At 38.7% G+C, this 17,140-nt stretch overlaps 1 protein-coding gene across 10 annotated transcripts in view; it reads right to left on the minus strand.

Annotated features, from left to right (window-relative positions):
* Positions 1-1,384: 1,384 nt before the first annotated feature.
* Positions 1,385-17,140, minus strand: part of LOC119768736 (GAS2-like protein pickled eggs) — a 79,980-nt gene continuing 64,224 nt past the window's right edge. For all 10 annotated transcript variants that reach the window (XM_038259621.1, XM_038259619.1, XM_038259622.1 and 7 more), the window contains 6 exons: positions 4,730-4,837; positions 4,427-4,614; positions 4,224-4,371; positions 3,774-4,158; positions 2,640-3,710; positions 1,385-2,579 (listed from right to left, as the gene is read on the minus strand). In XM_038259621.1, the coding sequence (XP_038115549.1) occupies positions 2,686-3,710; positions 3,774-4,158; positions 4,224-4,371; positions 4,427-4,614; positions 4,730-4,837 (1,854 nt within the window). In that variant the 3' untranslated portion in view covers positions 1,385-2,579; positions 2,640-2,685. The remainder of the gene's footprint in view (positions 2,580-2,639; positions 3,711-3,773; positions 4,159-4,223; positions 4,372-4,426; positions 4,615-4,729; positions 4,838-17,140) is intronic.

Genomic DNA, 17,140 nt, shown 5'->3' on the forward strand with positions numbered 1-17,140 from the left:
ACTGATGCCGAAGCGCAGCCCAAACATACCAATACAAACCCTTCACTGTCATGTGTCATGTCAATGTATGCGTGAGACAATCAAGCCATAACGATTGTAAACATAATCAGCTGATCGAAATAATTTTGTGTCCACGGAGCAGTTAAGTTGCGCCAAACAACAAAAGCAAAAAGTCGCAAAGATTCCAAAAAACGCTACCACAAAATCATACATCGAAACAGAATCAAAGAAACTCAACTTTTTTTTTTTTTTTTTTTTTTAATTTATATTTATTCAAATTTCTTTTCCATGTACATTCATTCAGTTAAAATATTATTGAGTGTCCAATCACAAACGATGACTTTTCACCTCAATTTTAAATACTAGCAACTTTCATTTATTCATGAAATATTGTAGCTTTCGCTATTCAGTGATTTCAAATGTAGGAGGTCCTACATGTACAAAAAAAAAAAAAAAGAAAGAAACTCAACTGTAGAAGCAGATTGAGTGGCGCACACGATCGACGCAACATCGCCAAAACGACGACCAGCAGCAGCAATCTGAGCAGCAGTCTACGAAGGATAAGCATCAGGTTGCTCCGAAGGAGATGACTCCACCATAGGATCCGGCTTCCTCCGCAGTATCGGGAGCCTCAGCAGCAGCCTCAACATCGGCGGGCTGTTGAGGAGTTCTCCCGGGTTAATAGTGGGGCAAACGGTATGTCCTCGTTAGTCAGCTGCTCATATGACCCTGACCAAGACTGCCCCAATCTTATCCAGCAAAGCCCGAATTGTGGATCATCGTTAGAATCCTTGAATTCCATCATAATTGTTTTGTTTTCATTTGCTGCCTCACACGTGCTCAAGCTCAACTTGAAAACACACCTCACTAAGAAAAGACGGGCGAGCTGTCACGACAGCAGCGACATCAGCGCCGGGTGAGTGGATGCCGGAACAAAATTGCATTTGAAATAACCGTTTTAGAAGGACGATGGTTCGGCACTCGAGTGTCCCGTCTGTTTGTCTGTGGTAGAACTGTCAGTCTGAGAAGTCCTACCAACATTGTCAACGTCTATAAAAGGACCATGCGTCCACATGTCGTTACCTTTCATCCACGGACCGTGGAGGTGCAGTCGTGTCTAGTTCTAACCTAAAAGTCGTAATAAAGATCAATCCCTAAATTGGTGAGTCCTTCATTCGCGCAAGTCCAGAACACTTCAAATTACAGTGTACTGGATGTTTTAGGCTTTTCTGAAAGAGCACACGATTTTGAACCAAAATGCATCAATAACTCAAAAGTGATGAAAATGCATATGGGACATTGATGCGGTCAGGGGCAGTATATACACTGTGAGTTATTTCAAAATGAAAACGACAAATTAAATTACAAGTACCAAAAAATTTGCTCATTTTTTATTTATTTTATAGCATTTTTGTTACATTAGTACTTAGTGCTTTATTGGATAACATTATTGTAAATAATTCGAGGCTATATTATATAGATGGCGAATTTGTTATGCGTTTAGATTGCTTTCTTCTGACTCTTACAAATTGCAACAGAACCATAGTGATTTTACTCTTATTGCTCTTTACTGGTTAAATGTATTAAAATATCCTGCTCCATCTATCTATCGTAGGACGATTATATGCGAGTAAAATGTTGTCAAACTGATGATTGCACAAAAAACGAACTTATGGATGATTGAAATATATTTTTGTCCAACTTTTTCTGGGTTATTTCATTACGAGTGTGTTTCCACTTTAATAAACTTAACCGATATTGTCATATGTTTAGCCTAAAGTAACGGAATAAAATTCTCTAAAACATACGTAAAAAAGCACCGTATATAATAGTGACATAGTACATTTAAATGTTGCACTTTTTTTAGTTAAAACCATCATGTGTGCTCAATCATTTTCAGAAACTTTTTTTTAGTTTGTACATTTTTTATAGAAAGTTTTTTAATGATGTTGGGATGCAATCCAAGCTTTGTTTAGAGTCACAAATTAAAACTTTTTCCAAAGTACTGCAGTTACTACCGATATTCACATAAATGTCTCATATGCAAAAACAGCAAGCTGAGAAAAACGCATTTTTTGAAGTTTGTCAAGGCTACGTGTTATGTTTTTGCGAAAAAACTGGATTTCCTCCCGATTTCTAGAACACTGGATGTTGTAGGCTTTGCTGAAAGAGCATACGACTTTGAATCAAGTTGCATCATTAACTCAAAAGCGATGAAAATGCATATGGGACATTTATGCGATCAGGGGCAGTGTATTCATCCAGTAACTTTGCCTGACTTTCCAGTAAATTTTAGATCAAAGTAGTTTCGCAAATCAGTTTTGAATGTTTTTCAAACATTTCGAACCGTGACTAGCATGAGGCAGGTGGCACACTGATCGCCTCCAGATGCAACGCGAAAAAGTGACAAAGGTGGGCTGAAATTGTGATTTCTTTGAAGGTTTTAAACAACACGAATTTATTTTTTCTACAGATAACTAAGATATGCATGGGTTGCTTCTCGAAGAATATAACATCCAATGAACATAATAAGGCGCAGCATATTTTTCCGTTTGACGCTTTCGAAAACAAGTTTGGGGCTGTAAATGGATAATGTAACAATTATTAACGGATTTAACACGAATGAAACGAAGCTATACCTCAACGTTTAGAGCTAAAAGCATTTAACGACTGGTTACGTCTGTGTCAGTACAGTCCCGTGTTTGAACGGACTGGCGCAGGAATTTTTGAAACTCCCCGGTCGCCTCTCCGTGGCGAAATCACCGAAGGAATATCCTGTAGTCTGGCGCCTTCCGATGTGGTCGATAGAGACGAACCTTTTTTGAATTTTGCTTTGTGCGGCTCGACCGTGGCCACATTGCTATCAACAATTCCATTGTTTTTCACCCAATCTGTGGTAAAATCGTATTCACTGCCATTTCCTTCTGTCGAACTTTGCCGTTCACTGTTTGAGTACTTCGAGAGTAGGTTTTTAACTTTTTCAATTATTTGACTGTCATTTTCTGCAGCAGCTGCTTCCATCAATTGCTGTGCCAGTGTGGACTTTGTTTGGCCAGTTTTATTTGGCGACGTGTTGACCGAGTTACTGACTGGTTTGTTACGTCTACCATTCTTGTCGTACGATGTGGACGATGATCTGGCCGGTGAATTACGGGAGAGAGCCGAGCTTCCTTTGGTATCAAATGTATCCACCGCCAGAGATTGCCGTTGCTTGGTCGTTCTTCCACTCCACGTGTTATCCTTCTGATCAGCAGACGAAGGATTAATCTTGGAGCGTACCGATCGATAGGTTGGAATTTTACGATTAAGTGAGTTTGTCTTCTCGCTCGATGCTGTCGGAGTGTCCGCACTTTTGCGTCTAGATGGTGTGGGAGACATTGGTATCTTGCTTGCGGGGTGTGCTTTAGCAGTGGGAGTGGTAGTCGCGTCGAACAGGGTTTCTGAAAATCCCGTCTTTCTCAACCCGGTACTTCCAGCAATGTCGATAGTGATTTCATCGTCCGTTATAAATACTCCCGACCTGGCAAAATTCGTTTCTGGCGTGTCTGCGGAATCTGTGGTATCCATAAGCTCGCCAATCTTGTCTACATCATCTGATCTGGCTGTGACCTCATCTGAGATGGTAGTAACATCTTCATCATTTACTTTGGAGCTACTAGTTTCATCGGTTGGCGTTACTTGGGAATCCGAAGAATTTTGGTCGAGATGTGCTAAAACAATGATAACTGTTATTACCGCCAAACAAAAAAGTTCAAACTTTCAACTCAACATACCACATGTTTCAGCATCTTCATTCGAAGCTTGACTGTAGAGGGAAATGCGTTTCTGGGCCTGGTTAGAATTGTTGGGATGGATTATTCCTAAACTTCTGTAACCTTCGTCGCTGATTTCACTGCCGTTGTCACTAACGTTTTCGTATTTATTAATTTTGTCCTCGTTAGAAGACTCAGTCTTAACATCACTCACGATGGCACCATCTCGATCGCATTCAAAGTGCACTGTAGCTTGCTGAACCTGGACGCTTGGACCGATGGCAGCGTTAGCACAAGGATTCGCTTCAAGTGAATGTTGTTTTTTCTTCAGCTCAATTTTGCGAGGACTAGGCGACATGGATCGACGTGCCACACTTGGCGAAGCCAAATGGCTTCTATCGTGAGTCTGAAAAATTGCATAAGTGCACGTTAGATATAATACAGATTCCTCGAACCATTTTTAATACTGACCACTGGTTCGACGTTACTGTTAATTCTACGATGAGTGCTAGGACTTCGGCTACGACTGCGAGTTCGTGCCGGTGGTGATAATGTTGTGCTTCCAAGACTATCTGGCGGCGTTCCGTTACCGTTGGTCTTCCACGTTGGTGTTGATGATCTGCTTAGAGAACGAATCTGAAGTTCTGCAAATATTGAACTGCCTATAAACCTACCTATCATACAACACTTGAGCTTTGTGCAGTTCTATTCCGTTGCCCATATTGTTAGTCTTGGTAATAAGTCTTGCGGCAACCGAAGAACGATGCTGAGCCTTGCATCGGCACGGATCGTGCTTATCCAAATAGTGCGCGAGAGTGTCCCAACCTCCACCGACGCGGACCATAACATGGGAGCGCAAGATCTACAAAACAGTAATGAGTAGCATGCAAACAAGGATTCGTTATAGCATCAAAGCATTAGGAAGCTAATTAATTTAATTTAATTTAATAGACCTTAACGCTACGCGCTTCACTTACCCTCACAAAAATAAGTACTTTCGTATCACCAATGCGATATTTTCCTTCCGATACTCGCACCATAGGGAATTGTGAAGGACAAGTGCACTTTGCGACTAAATCGCGAACCTAAAATTAAACATATACATTAAATAATCTATATTTTACGATGAAGCTCAAATTTAGTGCCTGGGACAGATTTTTTAATTAATTTTTCGCTTGTACAGAGTTCCAGAAAGCTATAAGCTTGTTGTTTATACCTAAGGCTACCAACTGTACGGTTTTTTCCTTATCGTACGGATTTTCGACACTCTTCGCGGATTTTTAACTGGCCTAAATTTGTGTACGGATTTTACCGTTTAAAACGGATTTGTACGGAGTTTCAAACATGTTTCTTAAATTGAATTGATTTTTTGATTTTGCCAGTTATTTTACTAATTTGACATTTTTTTCAATTCAGTTTTTTATTTTTGAATAAACAATTTGTGTACAAAACAGAGTTTTAGAGTTCCTTTCAGCTGTGTGTAGCACTAATCCATGTTGGAGAAATTATTGTTTTGAGTTTAACTATGGGCTTAACAAAAAGTTAGAAAAATTCAAAAAAACTTACTAGAGTCACTAAGGAAAAGGGATAAGGGAGAAAAGCTTACAACTAGATCGTAGTAAAAATTCCCCTGGGCCTTGTAAAGTCAAGGGTGCATTAATTAAAATCATTAGTGATCCTAGCGCATTAGTTAAAATTTGGGTATATATTCTTTTTTATAAGCACTATGGACACCACTTCATGATACGAGAACTCGCTTTGCCGCAGCCCCAAGGCTTAAGCGTTGACCGATAAGCTGTCTCCGTGAACTAGGTAATTAGCTTTTTAAATAAATCTGTATCCTTTCCAAATCTATTTGATGTTAAAGTTAGTAGCAATTGTTAAGCAGGAATAATGCTGTCAATAAACTTTGATTGATGTAGAATACTAGGCATTCTTTTATGTCAAATTGTCCATAGAGTATCGATCAATCAATAATGTAATGATATCGGACAAAATTCGTAGATCTGTTGAACTAACGGTTTTCGGATTATGGTTGTATCGACCATTGTTGCGAATCGAGGAACTACGGATCTTTTGACGTAAATGGTTATTTCTTTTTCAAATTGCGACCTATTCCTATTTGTAAATCAGTTCATAATTTTTATTGTTTTTGATAGAAGTAGAACTACAACAGTTAAAGGAATGTTTAGTTTTGAACATTAAGTTTAGAGGATTTTAGATTAAAGTTTAGATTTTCAATCCAAAGTAGTTAGCAAATGAATAATTGAATAAGTTGGACTTATGAATAACACACAACTGTGCATTTATTCTAGAGTCAGATCCATACAGCGTCAGTGTTTATTTGGTCGAAGTGTAGGGGAGTGTGGGGTAATTTGGACACCCTAAGGAAATTGCTCTGTTACGGGCTGTATGGATATTTTAAAGGAATGTGGATGACAACAGAGGATAATAGAGACCATATTTGATGGAAAAATGTCATTCATTTCGATAAATTTTGATGAAAAACCCATTTTATCGCAAAAGTTAAAAGGTGTCAAATTACCCCCACATTTTTGTGTGGGGTAATATGAACACCCTATGGGGTAATTTGAACATGCCTTGTGGGGTAATTTGGACATGCCTTGTGGGGTAATATGGACATACCTTGTGGGGTAATATGAACACCTTTTGTGGGGTAATTTGGACACATGTTGAAGAATAAGTTCAACATTTGATTTTTTGAGCATGTTTTTTATCCTTCAACCTGGTTTTGTAATTGCTTTATGTTTTGAAGTGTTGCTCACAATATTTCATCAATGGTTTAAATAATGATTTTGTGATAGAACTATAATTCAATAGGTAGATAACAAAAAGTTCAGTGTAGTATACATAATTTAATCATTAATACTGAAATGATTTAAACATTGATGCTGGATCAGGCACACTATACTTGTTTTTAGTGATTAAGGTATCATTTATGTTTATATAAATCAATCTTTATATAGAATTTATTAGCCTGAAAAATATTTTTTTAATTTTTACATTCTGTAGCCCTTCAAATTTAAATATTATTGTAAACCAGCATAGAAATTAGAAATGTCAAAGAAGTTAATTAAAAGCAATCAACATTAGAATCTTGTTGAACGCCAAATGTACAGTAATCAGATTTTCATCAATTCGAATATTGGAATAAATTTATCTAAATTAAAAAATAGGGGTTTTGTGAAAGTTCTCATTGCTCACATTCATTTTTGATTGTTTTGACATATTAAATCCCACTAAATTTATCTAAATCTCTTTAAAAACTCATCCAACCATGAAAGTTACTTTTTGTTGCCTGACAGGTAGACTTTCAGGTATGTCCAAATTACCCCACAAGCCATGTCCAAATTACCCCATAGCATATTCTATCATAAATTGCGATTTTTGATGATAAAAATGGATAAAATGCACAATTTTTATGCGTACATATCTAAGGCATCGTCCAAGCAACCCCTTAAACAAAAATGTCCACTTTTTGCCATATAACCCTGCAAAACCTTATTTCCTAACCTTCAAATATTAGAATTTAAGGCAGTGCCAACCGGCCTTTGGAAACTTTTACACATTATACCAAAACTACTTAACCTATTCCAACTTTTTGGTTTGTCCATACTCCTAGGCCATTACTAGTACTAGCCTTATCATTTAAATTGCCGTTTTCACTTTATATCCGAAGAAAACGTGATTTTTAAAGGGGTGTCCAAATTACCCCCACTGTCCATATTACCCCAAACTCCCCTACTAATTCCTTGGCAGATCTGATTCTAGTTGTAATGTACGACAAGACTACTGACGGAAGTGACAGGACGAGGGCCCAGTTTAGAGGTTTCGACATCAACAATGTGCGGCTGGACCACCCTCCAAAAAAAAAAAAAAACAAGATCACAATAAAAATTCATCGAGTATAGATGTACTTGATGATTCATTCGCCTAGCGCCGCTACCGGCAACGACGCTGGCAAAAGATCGTCCCCAGCCAGGAGGAGACGCTGAATTGTTCGACGGAACCGTATGCTGCCCAGCTGCAGGAGCAGTTGTGCTTGTACTACGATGAGGAGGGCGCGATGCTGCAGGTTTCTTCTTCCTCTTTTCCTGATCCTCGAGATATGCTTTCAGTGCGCTGCATCCGCGGTAATTGCTGGTATGATTACCTTCGCAATTGCCACACCTGATGCGCGGCTTATTTTGGGCTGCGTCCGAATCCGCCTTTCGTGGCAGTGAACCAGCCGGACCCTAAGATGACAGTTTTCGTGAGTTGCGCGTATTCACCGACAGATGGCCAGTGGGCCTCGTCGGATCCGCCCATTAATTACGCAACTCAATATTTGCATGGGAATCTTTTTTTTCGTGACGGCTTTCGTGGCACGCTCCTTTCAACTGTTCTAGACTAATATTTGGACGAGGCGTATCTCTAAACAAGTTTTTACAAAATGATTCCAAACTGCTTATTTTGTCGTTTTAAACCGAAACAAGGCAAAAACTATATTTATTTAAACTATTCGCCATTTTCAAAAATTTGGCTACATAATATCAAGGGCCGCCATCTTAGGCCCACTGGGCCCACAAAAAGAGGTACGCTCAGTTTGTATGGGAGCTGTCAACATGCTCCCGGGCTGCAGTGAACACACCACGGAAAGGTGTGTGCCCCCGCATTTCACGCAATGCGGCTGAAGGTTGCAGTCAGGCCTGCAAAATGTTTCCAACCCAGCGTACACATGAAGCAAACCAAAATGTAAGTTCACTGCTAGCATGTGACTGTAAGCCTACTGTGTCCGTTCAACCACTGCCGCCTGACTCGTGCCGGTCGGCTGCTGGAGAATGAGAGACGTGAAAAAATGAGCTACACTCACCCAATTCGTGTCGTATGACTGACTCGTAAAATCCTCTCTAAACACTATTTTGACTATTTTTAAACAATTGAATAGTTCTAGACTGTGCAAAACACTTAAAACAACCTTAACTTATATTCAAAATTGCATTTCTACGCATAATTAGCAACTTTTTGTGTAAAAACTTGTTTCTTTATGCGTGTGCGTGCAACGTCGAATGAGCGTTGGTCGACTACTGCCTCGCATTGCAGCTGCTCAGTGAGCTAGGGCACTCACGACTGAGTCGGGTTTGTTTATGTCACGGTTTTGCGGTTCAGTGAATGGATCTGAAAAAATCGTGTATGCGTCGCCGATTTTCGCGTCAGGACCCCTGACATTTTCAGCTCTGGTTGCAGTGTCGTGAGCCGTGGCCGTACTTCTGGCAACGGTGACATTGCGCTGCGTCGTTCGGGTGTTTCGAGTAAAACCGCCAGTTTACCCAAAAACCGTCCAACGTTTTAATCCGCTGCAGGTCCTGGACCTTGACGGTGTCGCGGTTGAAGTACAACAAGTACAGCGTGTGCGTACCTGTCTCTGTTGTCTTGCGCGAAAGCACTTTTATCTCCCGCGGTCGTACTTTCGTATTTTGGAGGTGTTCCACCAGCGGCGAAATGGGGCGATCCATATACCCACCAAGGACAACTTTCACGGGGACGTCATCAGCATGGTTAAATGTGTAGTGCCTTATGCCATTTGCTTTGAGCGTCGCAATCACATCGGCAAAACTTTTTTTGTCGAGTGTGATCACTTGCACAGCAGTTTTGCCTAGCTTCAACGAATATTTATTGCCCTCGAGGAGCTCATCAATATCGTCTGCGAGATGGCCCAGACAATAGATAGGCGACGGCCTTCGTTCTTGCGATCGCGTTTTATTCTTTTCCTTTGCGCTGGACTCAGGAATGTTGCTATTGTCGTCGTCGTCGTCACTGCTCGTTTCGCCGTCTTCTTCCTCTTTCCCGCTGAGGGGCTCGTACGGGTTGCTGATAGTTATTCCACCCGTTGATTTATTGCCGTCTAGTTTCGGCACGTTCACCTGGCTGGAACCGGCGCCGACTCTCCCACGTGTTCTCACGGGACTACGCGGAGGAAATCCACGTGGGGAGATCCCACGTGGCCGGTATTAGGTTTTACACCGTGACGTCATTTGACAGCTCGTGTGCACTGTTTACATCGTCTTCGTCGATTGTCGACGAATTTCCCCGAACAAAATCGACGACCGCATCGAACTGTGCTAAGTCCATGTAAATAGTGCACTCCTTCTAACCTCCAAATTGAGTCGGCGTAAAACCTAATTCTGGGTGCAGGAGGTCCTTGTCGATGACACTTTCGCTCGTTTTAGCGATGGCGGCGGTTTTGGCGATGGTTTGTTTACCACCTTTTCGCACTCGACCAGCGGAGGAACATCACCGGCCGGGCTTCGGCATCTCGGGGAGGCAGTTTCGCGGATAAACTCGTAACTCGCGACGTTAAAATCGAAAAAAAAACCTGAAGAGCGTCGAACACCGTGTTGTTACTGGCTCAAGCGTTGCCAGGGTTGATTTGACATTTTTATCTAACTGTTAGTTCGATTAAAAAATCGTCAGTTGTGTGCTATCTTGTGACTACGACCATTAAGTACTTTTCGAGAAAATCGATTTTTAAAGTCGCTACTATCGCTTAACAAACGCTCCAAGTTACAACCTGGGTGCTGAATAGTGGTCCGCAAAACGGCCTCAATTTTGAACTGTCAAAGTGGAACCAATTTACTGTTCGCCTAAAGTAGAGAGTATTGTTATCGATCATTAAAAACTGTGTGTGTGTTATTTTTTGCGAGAGCGAAAATTGTGTGGCTTTAAAGGACCTGGAGTTGAAGTCAAGAAATCTTTAAAAAGTTGAAGGCGGGATCTTCATTTTTCATATTTATGAATGGATGTTGTTTATGAAGTCGATGTGTTTGTATCCATCCAGAAACTGTTTTTATTGTTTGATTCAATTTGAAAACCTACTGGTTTAGTGAAAATTTGCAGAATGACACTCTCGCCGCAGTTCTTTGCAACCCGTAAAATTAAAACTTGAAAACAAACAATTTTTCAGCAACAAAATTACAAAAAAAAAAACTAGACAAAATAAAACACATACTACTGATTATAAAACAGTTGATTTACCAGTAAGAAAAAAAGTCATGCTTGTGCATGAACAGCCTCCTACTTTATAGATGTAAACAAAGTGGGATCATTCGAAAATCACGTTACGCATTCTCTCTATTCATCACCCAGGTTACAACTAATTTGGTTACACCAGTTAAAAGATACAGTATATTATGTGATCAAAAATCTGAAAAGCACGTGTCACAAGTGTGTTTCGAAAGTAAATTTGTACTACGTGTCACAATTGTGCACAGAATTCCCATACAAACTAAAATAAGCTCAAATCAATGGTTTAATCGACTTAATCAGTATATTTTTATAAACAAAAGGTTGCTTGCCTTTAGAAAGTATGTGTGTACATAAATTTGTGAAAAACAAGAAAAAATTTCCACATTTTCCAACAACATGTATGACGTGTCGCAAGTGTGCACGATCATTTTGATGATAAATTGGTCTATGTCACAAGTGTGCATTGCGATATCAAGGAAACGGAAGCGAGTTTCCAAAATCGGGTTAAAGCATCTTGTAGTGTTTGTTAAGTATAGCAAAACGTCATCATTAACTCATTTTCGACCAAAATGGTCTATGTCACAAGATAGCACACAGCTGACGAAATGATAACTTATTTATACCAAATTTCTCGCAAGAATTGGCATTTAAATTGGCATTCATCAAAATATCGTCAGCTGTGTGCTATCTTGTGACATAGACCATTTTGGTCGAAAATGAGTTAATGATGACGTTTTGCTATACTAAACAAACACTACAACCCGATTTTGGAAACTCGCTTCCGTTTCCCGGATATCGCAATACACACTTGTGACATAGACCAATTTATCATCAAAATGATCGTGCACACTTGTGACACGTCATACATGTTGTTGGAAAATGAGGATTTTTTCTTGTTTTTCACTAAGGGACCATCCATAAACCACGTGGACACATTAGGGGGTGGTATAGCGATTGTCCATGATCCATACAAAAAGATTTTTTTGTATGGACAATTGTCCACGAAGGGGGGGAGGGGGTAACAGATTCCCAAAAAAGTGTCCACGTGGTTTATGGATGGTCCCTAATTTATGTTGATCAAATCCTTACGTTGGGTCCACGGCGCCCTTGGCGAAGCATCAATTTGGCGCCCCTCCCAAATTTACAAGAAATTTGAAATTGAGGTTAATTTTCAATGATTGCTTCAATGAGTTTTGATTTTATAATTGCAATTGCGGAGACCTTAATATGGTTAAATTCAGAAACACAGTTATTTATTAATTTTTATGTTTAATTTTTAAATAATATTAGACAGGTTGATTTGAAAATTCATTGTGGGAATTGCGTTGGCTGAATCTTTCTCAGATTTCATAGCACGATAATGAAAGCTAGGTTTTGTTTTTTATTAATTTATTTTTCAGATAAATGCACAGAATTGAACTATAAATGTTGCTTTAATTTGTTGGCAAATTTGATATTTTTTTCTAAGCCTGTATAAATCTGATCTAGTATTAAATTTATTGTATATATTATATATAAGCATAGAACTTTACCGGATTCGTAAAATAATTAGTTGATTTGGCTTTGGATTTCATTTTGGTGCAATTAGAAAAAAGAAAAAAATCTTTCTTCAAAATAAAAAAATAATTAGTCGATGCCCGTGTCCTCTTTTGTTTTATCTAGATAGGAATCCCAGCAAGCTTAGTACAATAGAGCAAACCGGCACCGAAGTATAATTTTTCAACATGCAGCGGCAGAGCCATATTTCGTCAAAATCAATTAAAGATCATTCAAAATCCAGCGCAATTCATGATGAAACTTATTTTAATATTTGGGCAAAAATATCAAGATAAGAAATTTTTATTCATTTTAAGTGATTCGCCCATACGAGGCTTGAGAATACACTCAAACCCCGATGGTTTGACACCAACGGTTGTCAAACGAACGGGGTCACTTTTTAGTTTGACGCACTCTTTACACGGAGTTCACATACACTACCAAACGTTTGTTTTGATAGTGTTCGTGAGCGCTGTGTAAAAAGTGACAGTTCGTCACTTTTTAGTTTGACTTTGACCAACCAACGGGGTACAAACTAAAAAAGTGTCAAACGAAAAAGTGACCAACCACCGGGGGTTGAGTGTATTTATCATAATTTTATATTTATAATTATATTTTGCATTGATTTTTTTGATTGGTATATTTTTAATTCGTGACATTAAATTTTATGTTTCAGAAAATTATTTTTTTAAGCAAAGCTATATCAATGTTTTCAAACCTTGAAAAAATATTTTTTTTTGTTTTTACTGGAAAAAAAAGTTTGAATCGTTTCTCATTACCAAAGCTTTTTAGACGATTAAAAAAGTAAACAACACCGGTTAAGCTAAAACTGAAAAAGTGATGTTTAGATCATTTTGTGTGCTCTGAAAAATATTTTTTTTCTTGAAAAAATAATGTTGGTCTTATTAGTGAAAATTTAAAGCAGTTTTCTTATTTCAAAACACTAGTATTTTGAAAAAAGCCTAGGCAAATTTCAAAGCACGAATTTGCATTTAAAAGCGGTGTATGCACTTCGGAAGGAATCGGTCAAGAAAAATTTCAAATGGGCAGCAGCGGCAGCGAAAGCAAGCCAGAGAGGGTGAATAAGAGCCCAAAAAAACGCTCCCTTTCCTTTGTTCTGCTGTTCGTAAAGCTGGGGGGGGGGGGGGGGCGACATAAACTTTGAAAAATATTTGCAACGGCCTAAAATGTAAAAATAATTCCAATTTCAAAGAAACTCGAAATATGACCATCATTTTTGGCTGATTGTGATTTACATCCAAATTAAAATAACATATAGTTGTAAATTTTTGTAGTCTGGAAGGTATTACTTAAACTTCTTTATACAATGTTCCAAACTTTAATGCTGTATTCATTTTGAGAAGCTCTTTTAGAACTCCTTGAACTTTCTGCCACTTGAGCGCCCCTTCTTTGATAAAAAAATAAATTTTCAAAAACACTTCGGTAGAAATATTCATATAATTGATTTTAACGCACCCAAATCATATTTTTTTTATATTTTAAACCAAATTATCTAGTTATTTATAGTTCTACTTTATAATTTGGCACCCATTCTGTTGCAAATACCTAATGAGAATGTTATAACTGACATGAAAATTTTGTACTATCATCGATTTCGGCGCCCCCCAAGGGCTGGCGTCCTTGGCGGTCGTCAACTGCGCCAACCCCTAGGTACGGCGCTGATGTTGATACACATTTTCTGAAGGCAATGCAATCTTTTGTTTTTGGAAATATACTGTCGGTTAAACTATTGATTTGAGGCTATTTTAGTTTGTATGGGAATTCAGTGCACACTTGTGACACGTAGTACAAATTTACTTTCGAAACACACTTGTGACACGCGCTTTTCAGATTTTTGATCACATAATTTGCTGTATCTTTTAACTGGTGTAACCAAATTAATTGAAACTTGGAGCGTTTGTTAAGCGATATTATACGAACCGATTGGTTCAAAAAGTTTAGCTCTACCATTCATAGTTTTTAAAATATTTATCATCAAACTGTTAAAATCGATTTTCTCGAATAGTACTAAATGGTCGTTGTCACAGCTGACGATATGATGAAAATTCTCAAAAATGCCAACACACTCAAAGCGGGGTGGTGGTTTGTTTTCCACGCAGTAATCAGATCGACATTTGCTTAAACACAGCCTGACATTGAATCAACAGAAAGTTAAAAATGAACTGGGTGTTTATTGGGAGTGACAACTTTTTATTTTCCACACATCACGGTACCATAAACATACCCGTTTTCAAATAAATTTATTCGGTTAAAAGCCTTATAACTGAAAACGTCATTTTACCCATACCTTCGTGATTGTGCCATCTTGTTTTAAGTGCAATTTAGGCTAAATTTTGTGCAACTTTCAATGCCTCTCCTTTTGACATTCCTTTCAATCCTGAGATATTCAATAACAACTATCGTCACTATTTGTATGAAAGTAGTTTCGATCTGATCTAGCTATCTGGACAACTTGCCCATGAATATTTTCTACACTCGGGATTCTGTTAAAAAAGTTCAAGATGGTATGTAAGAGACATAACCGAAAGACAAAGGACCAAGCAATTTTAACCCATTCCCGCCCAGTGCAAAATCAAGATTTTTTACGTTTTCCACATTACTCGTAACTGGATCAACCAAATTGGACGAAATTTTAATGGTTATTAGTTAAAATTCTTTATTAACTAATGCAGATTGAAGCAGCTTGAAAAAATTAATGGTTGCAGAGAAATTTAATTTTAAATCCAAAAATTAGTGGTGCTCTGGAGTTACCATGGGCGTTAGAGGGTTAATGGCATTGTTGATGTTTTTGGATTGCTATTGAAATTTAGAATGAGATTATTTAATTTTTGTTTCATGGATTTGTCAGCAAAATTGTCATAAATGTTCCTCCAAGGAGAACCTTCCATGAGGGCATCGGCCACTCCACTGTTGAAATGGCCATTTTCATGTTCAGTATCAAAAACCATGAATTTTGATACCAATATTGCCACAGCTCGTATGTTTCGGTAAATGTTCCCGCGGGCCCCGGGGGAACCTGCTTTGAGAGTACCGGCCAGTGGCCGCATCCGCTCTAACTCCTCTTTTAGAAGAACTTGTTTGGCATTTCGCGTAGATGATGCCCAGCATGTTGTGTCAGTGATTGGAGTACACTAATTAAGCTAATCTTTAAGGCTCCCTAAGACCTTGACAATTAATTTTGAAAACCAAGTGAGATATAGCGTAAGAACCTTTAAGCGCACTCAAAGAGCTTTTAAGAAGTACTTTTAAAGAGCTTAAGGTGAAGCCGTTGATCATTTTCGAAGAAATTTGATCATCACTATAAAATATTCTGTATTAAATTAAATTTAACGAATTTCAGCACCAAAATGAATCAGCATGTGCTGGTTGTTGCCATCTTGAAGCCACTGAAGGAATTTTTGATCTAAATCAATTGTGCTTCAAAATTTATATAATTTTGTGGCACAGTCATTGACGTCCTAGTTGGCAATCATTGATTAATGACGATTTCCATAACTTTACAAGGAATGGGATAATCGTTACCAAAAGGAATCAGCATGTGTAGGGCACTATTCCAAACAACTTGTTGAAGGAATTTTGTCAAAATATTGAAAGTGACGCAAAATTTATATCTTTGAACAAAAATCATGACAATGATGGAAGTCTTCACGTTAAGAGAACATTATACCATGAAAATAGCGCTAAATCGTTTTTCCGAATGAACCAATGTTTTCTACACATTATTGATGCCAAAAACAAGGGGGTTTTGCCTGGCAACAAGCATAGCCAGTGATCCCCGTGCACCGCGTTCAACCGCGTTCTCTGTTTTCTGTACTCGATCAAACACCCGCACCGCGTGTGCACGCGTACAAGCAAACCTAAACTCTGCCGTGTACAGGCTGTACCCGTACACGAACCTCAAGTTTAAACCGAACCTTGCACCTCGGGTACAAACCCCGTGCAGGTCGACGACGCAGAAAAGAGACAACAATATTTCCCTCACGCTCCCTCTGCTGTAAAGTGTTGTTTCATTCTCCACTGTATTCACACTACAGTGTTTTGCCACGGAGAGAGTGAAAAGCAGTCTTTTTTTCGTCTCTTTATACGCTCTTCGCTCGCACGGCGTTGTACCCGAGGTGTGCACCCCGAGTTTACACCTCGTGTAAACTTGAGTGCGCCGTGCGGGGAGAACTCGAACATGGTAGCCTGGTGTGTTTCAGGTTCATCTGCACTGAAAACTTGTACGGCGTATACGGCGTGCGTATGTTTCGGGAAGACTGAGCATAGCATTACTTTAAACGAAAATGCCATGTGGAACAAGCTGAGTGCCGTTAAGAAGAGCTCTTAGTGCCGATGAATGTCTGCCGGTCACTCCACGTTTTGGCCACCACTACTGTTGAAATGGCCTTTTTAATGTTCAGTATCAAAAACCATGAATTTTGATACCCATATTGCCACAACTCGTATGATTCTGTAAATTGTCCCGGGCCAAATTGAACATTGGACCTCGGGTTGCTGAGATGAAGCCGCTTTAAGAAAAAGAAACACGGAAATTGAAGTTTTCTAAGTCTCACCAAAACAACCCACCATTTTATAATGTCGATATCTCAGCAACTAAGGGTCCGATTTTTAATGTCAAAACATGAAACATTCGTAAAATTTTCCAATCTTCTCGAAAAAAATATTTTGAAATTTTTAAATCAAGACTAGCATTTAAAATCGGCGTACTATTCAATGTTTGGCCCTCTTAAAATGATTTTAAAAATTTCAAAACATTTTTTTCGAAAAGATTGGAAAATTTCACGAATGTTTCATGTTTTAACATT

This window comes from Culex quinquefasciatus, chromosome 3, assembly GCF_015732765.1.
Source record: "Culex quinquefasciatus strain JHB chromosome 3, VPISU_Cqui_1.0_pri_paternal, whole genome shotgun sequence".
Lineage (NCBI taxonomy): Eukaryota > Metazoa > Arthropoda > Insecta > Diptera > Culicidae > Culex > Culex quinquefasciatus.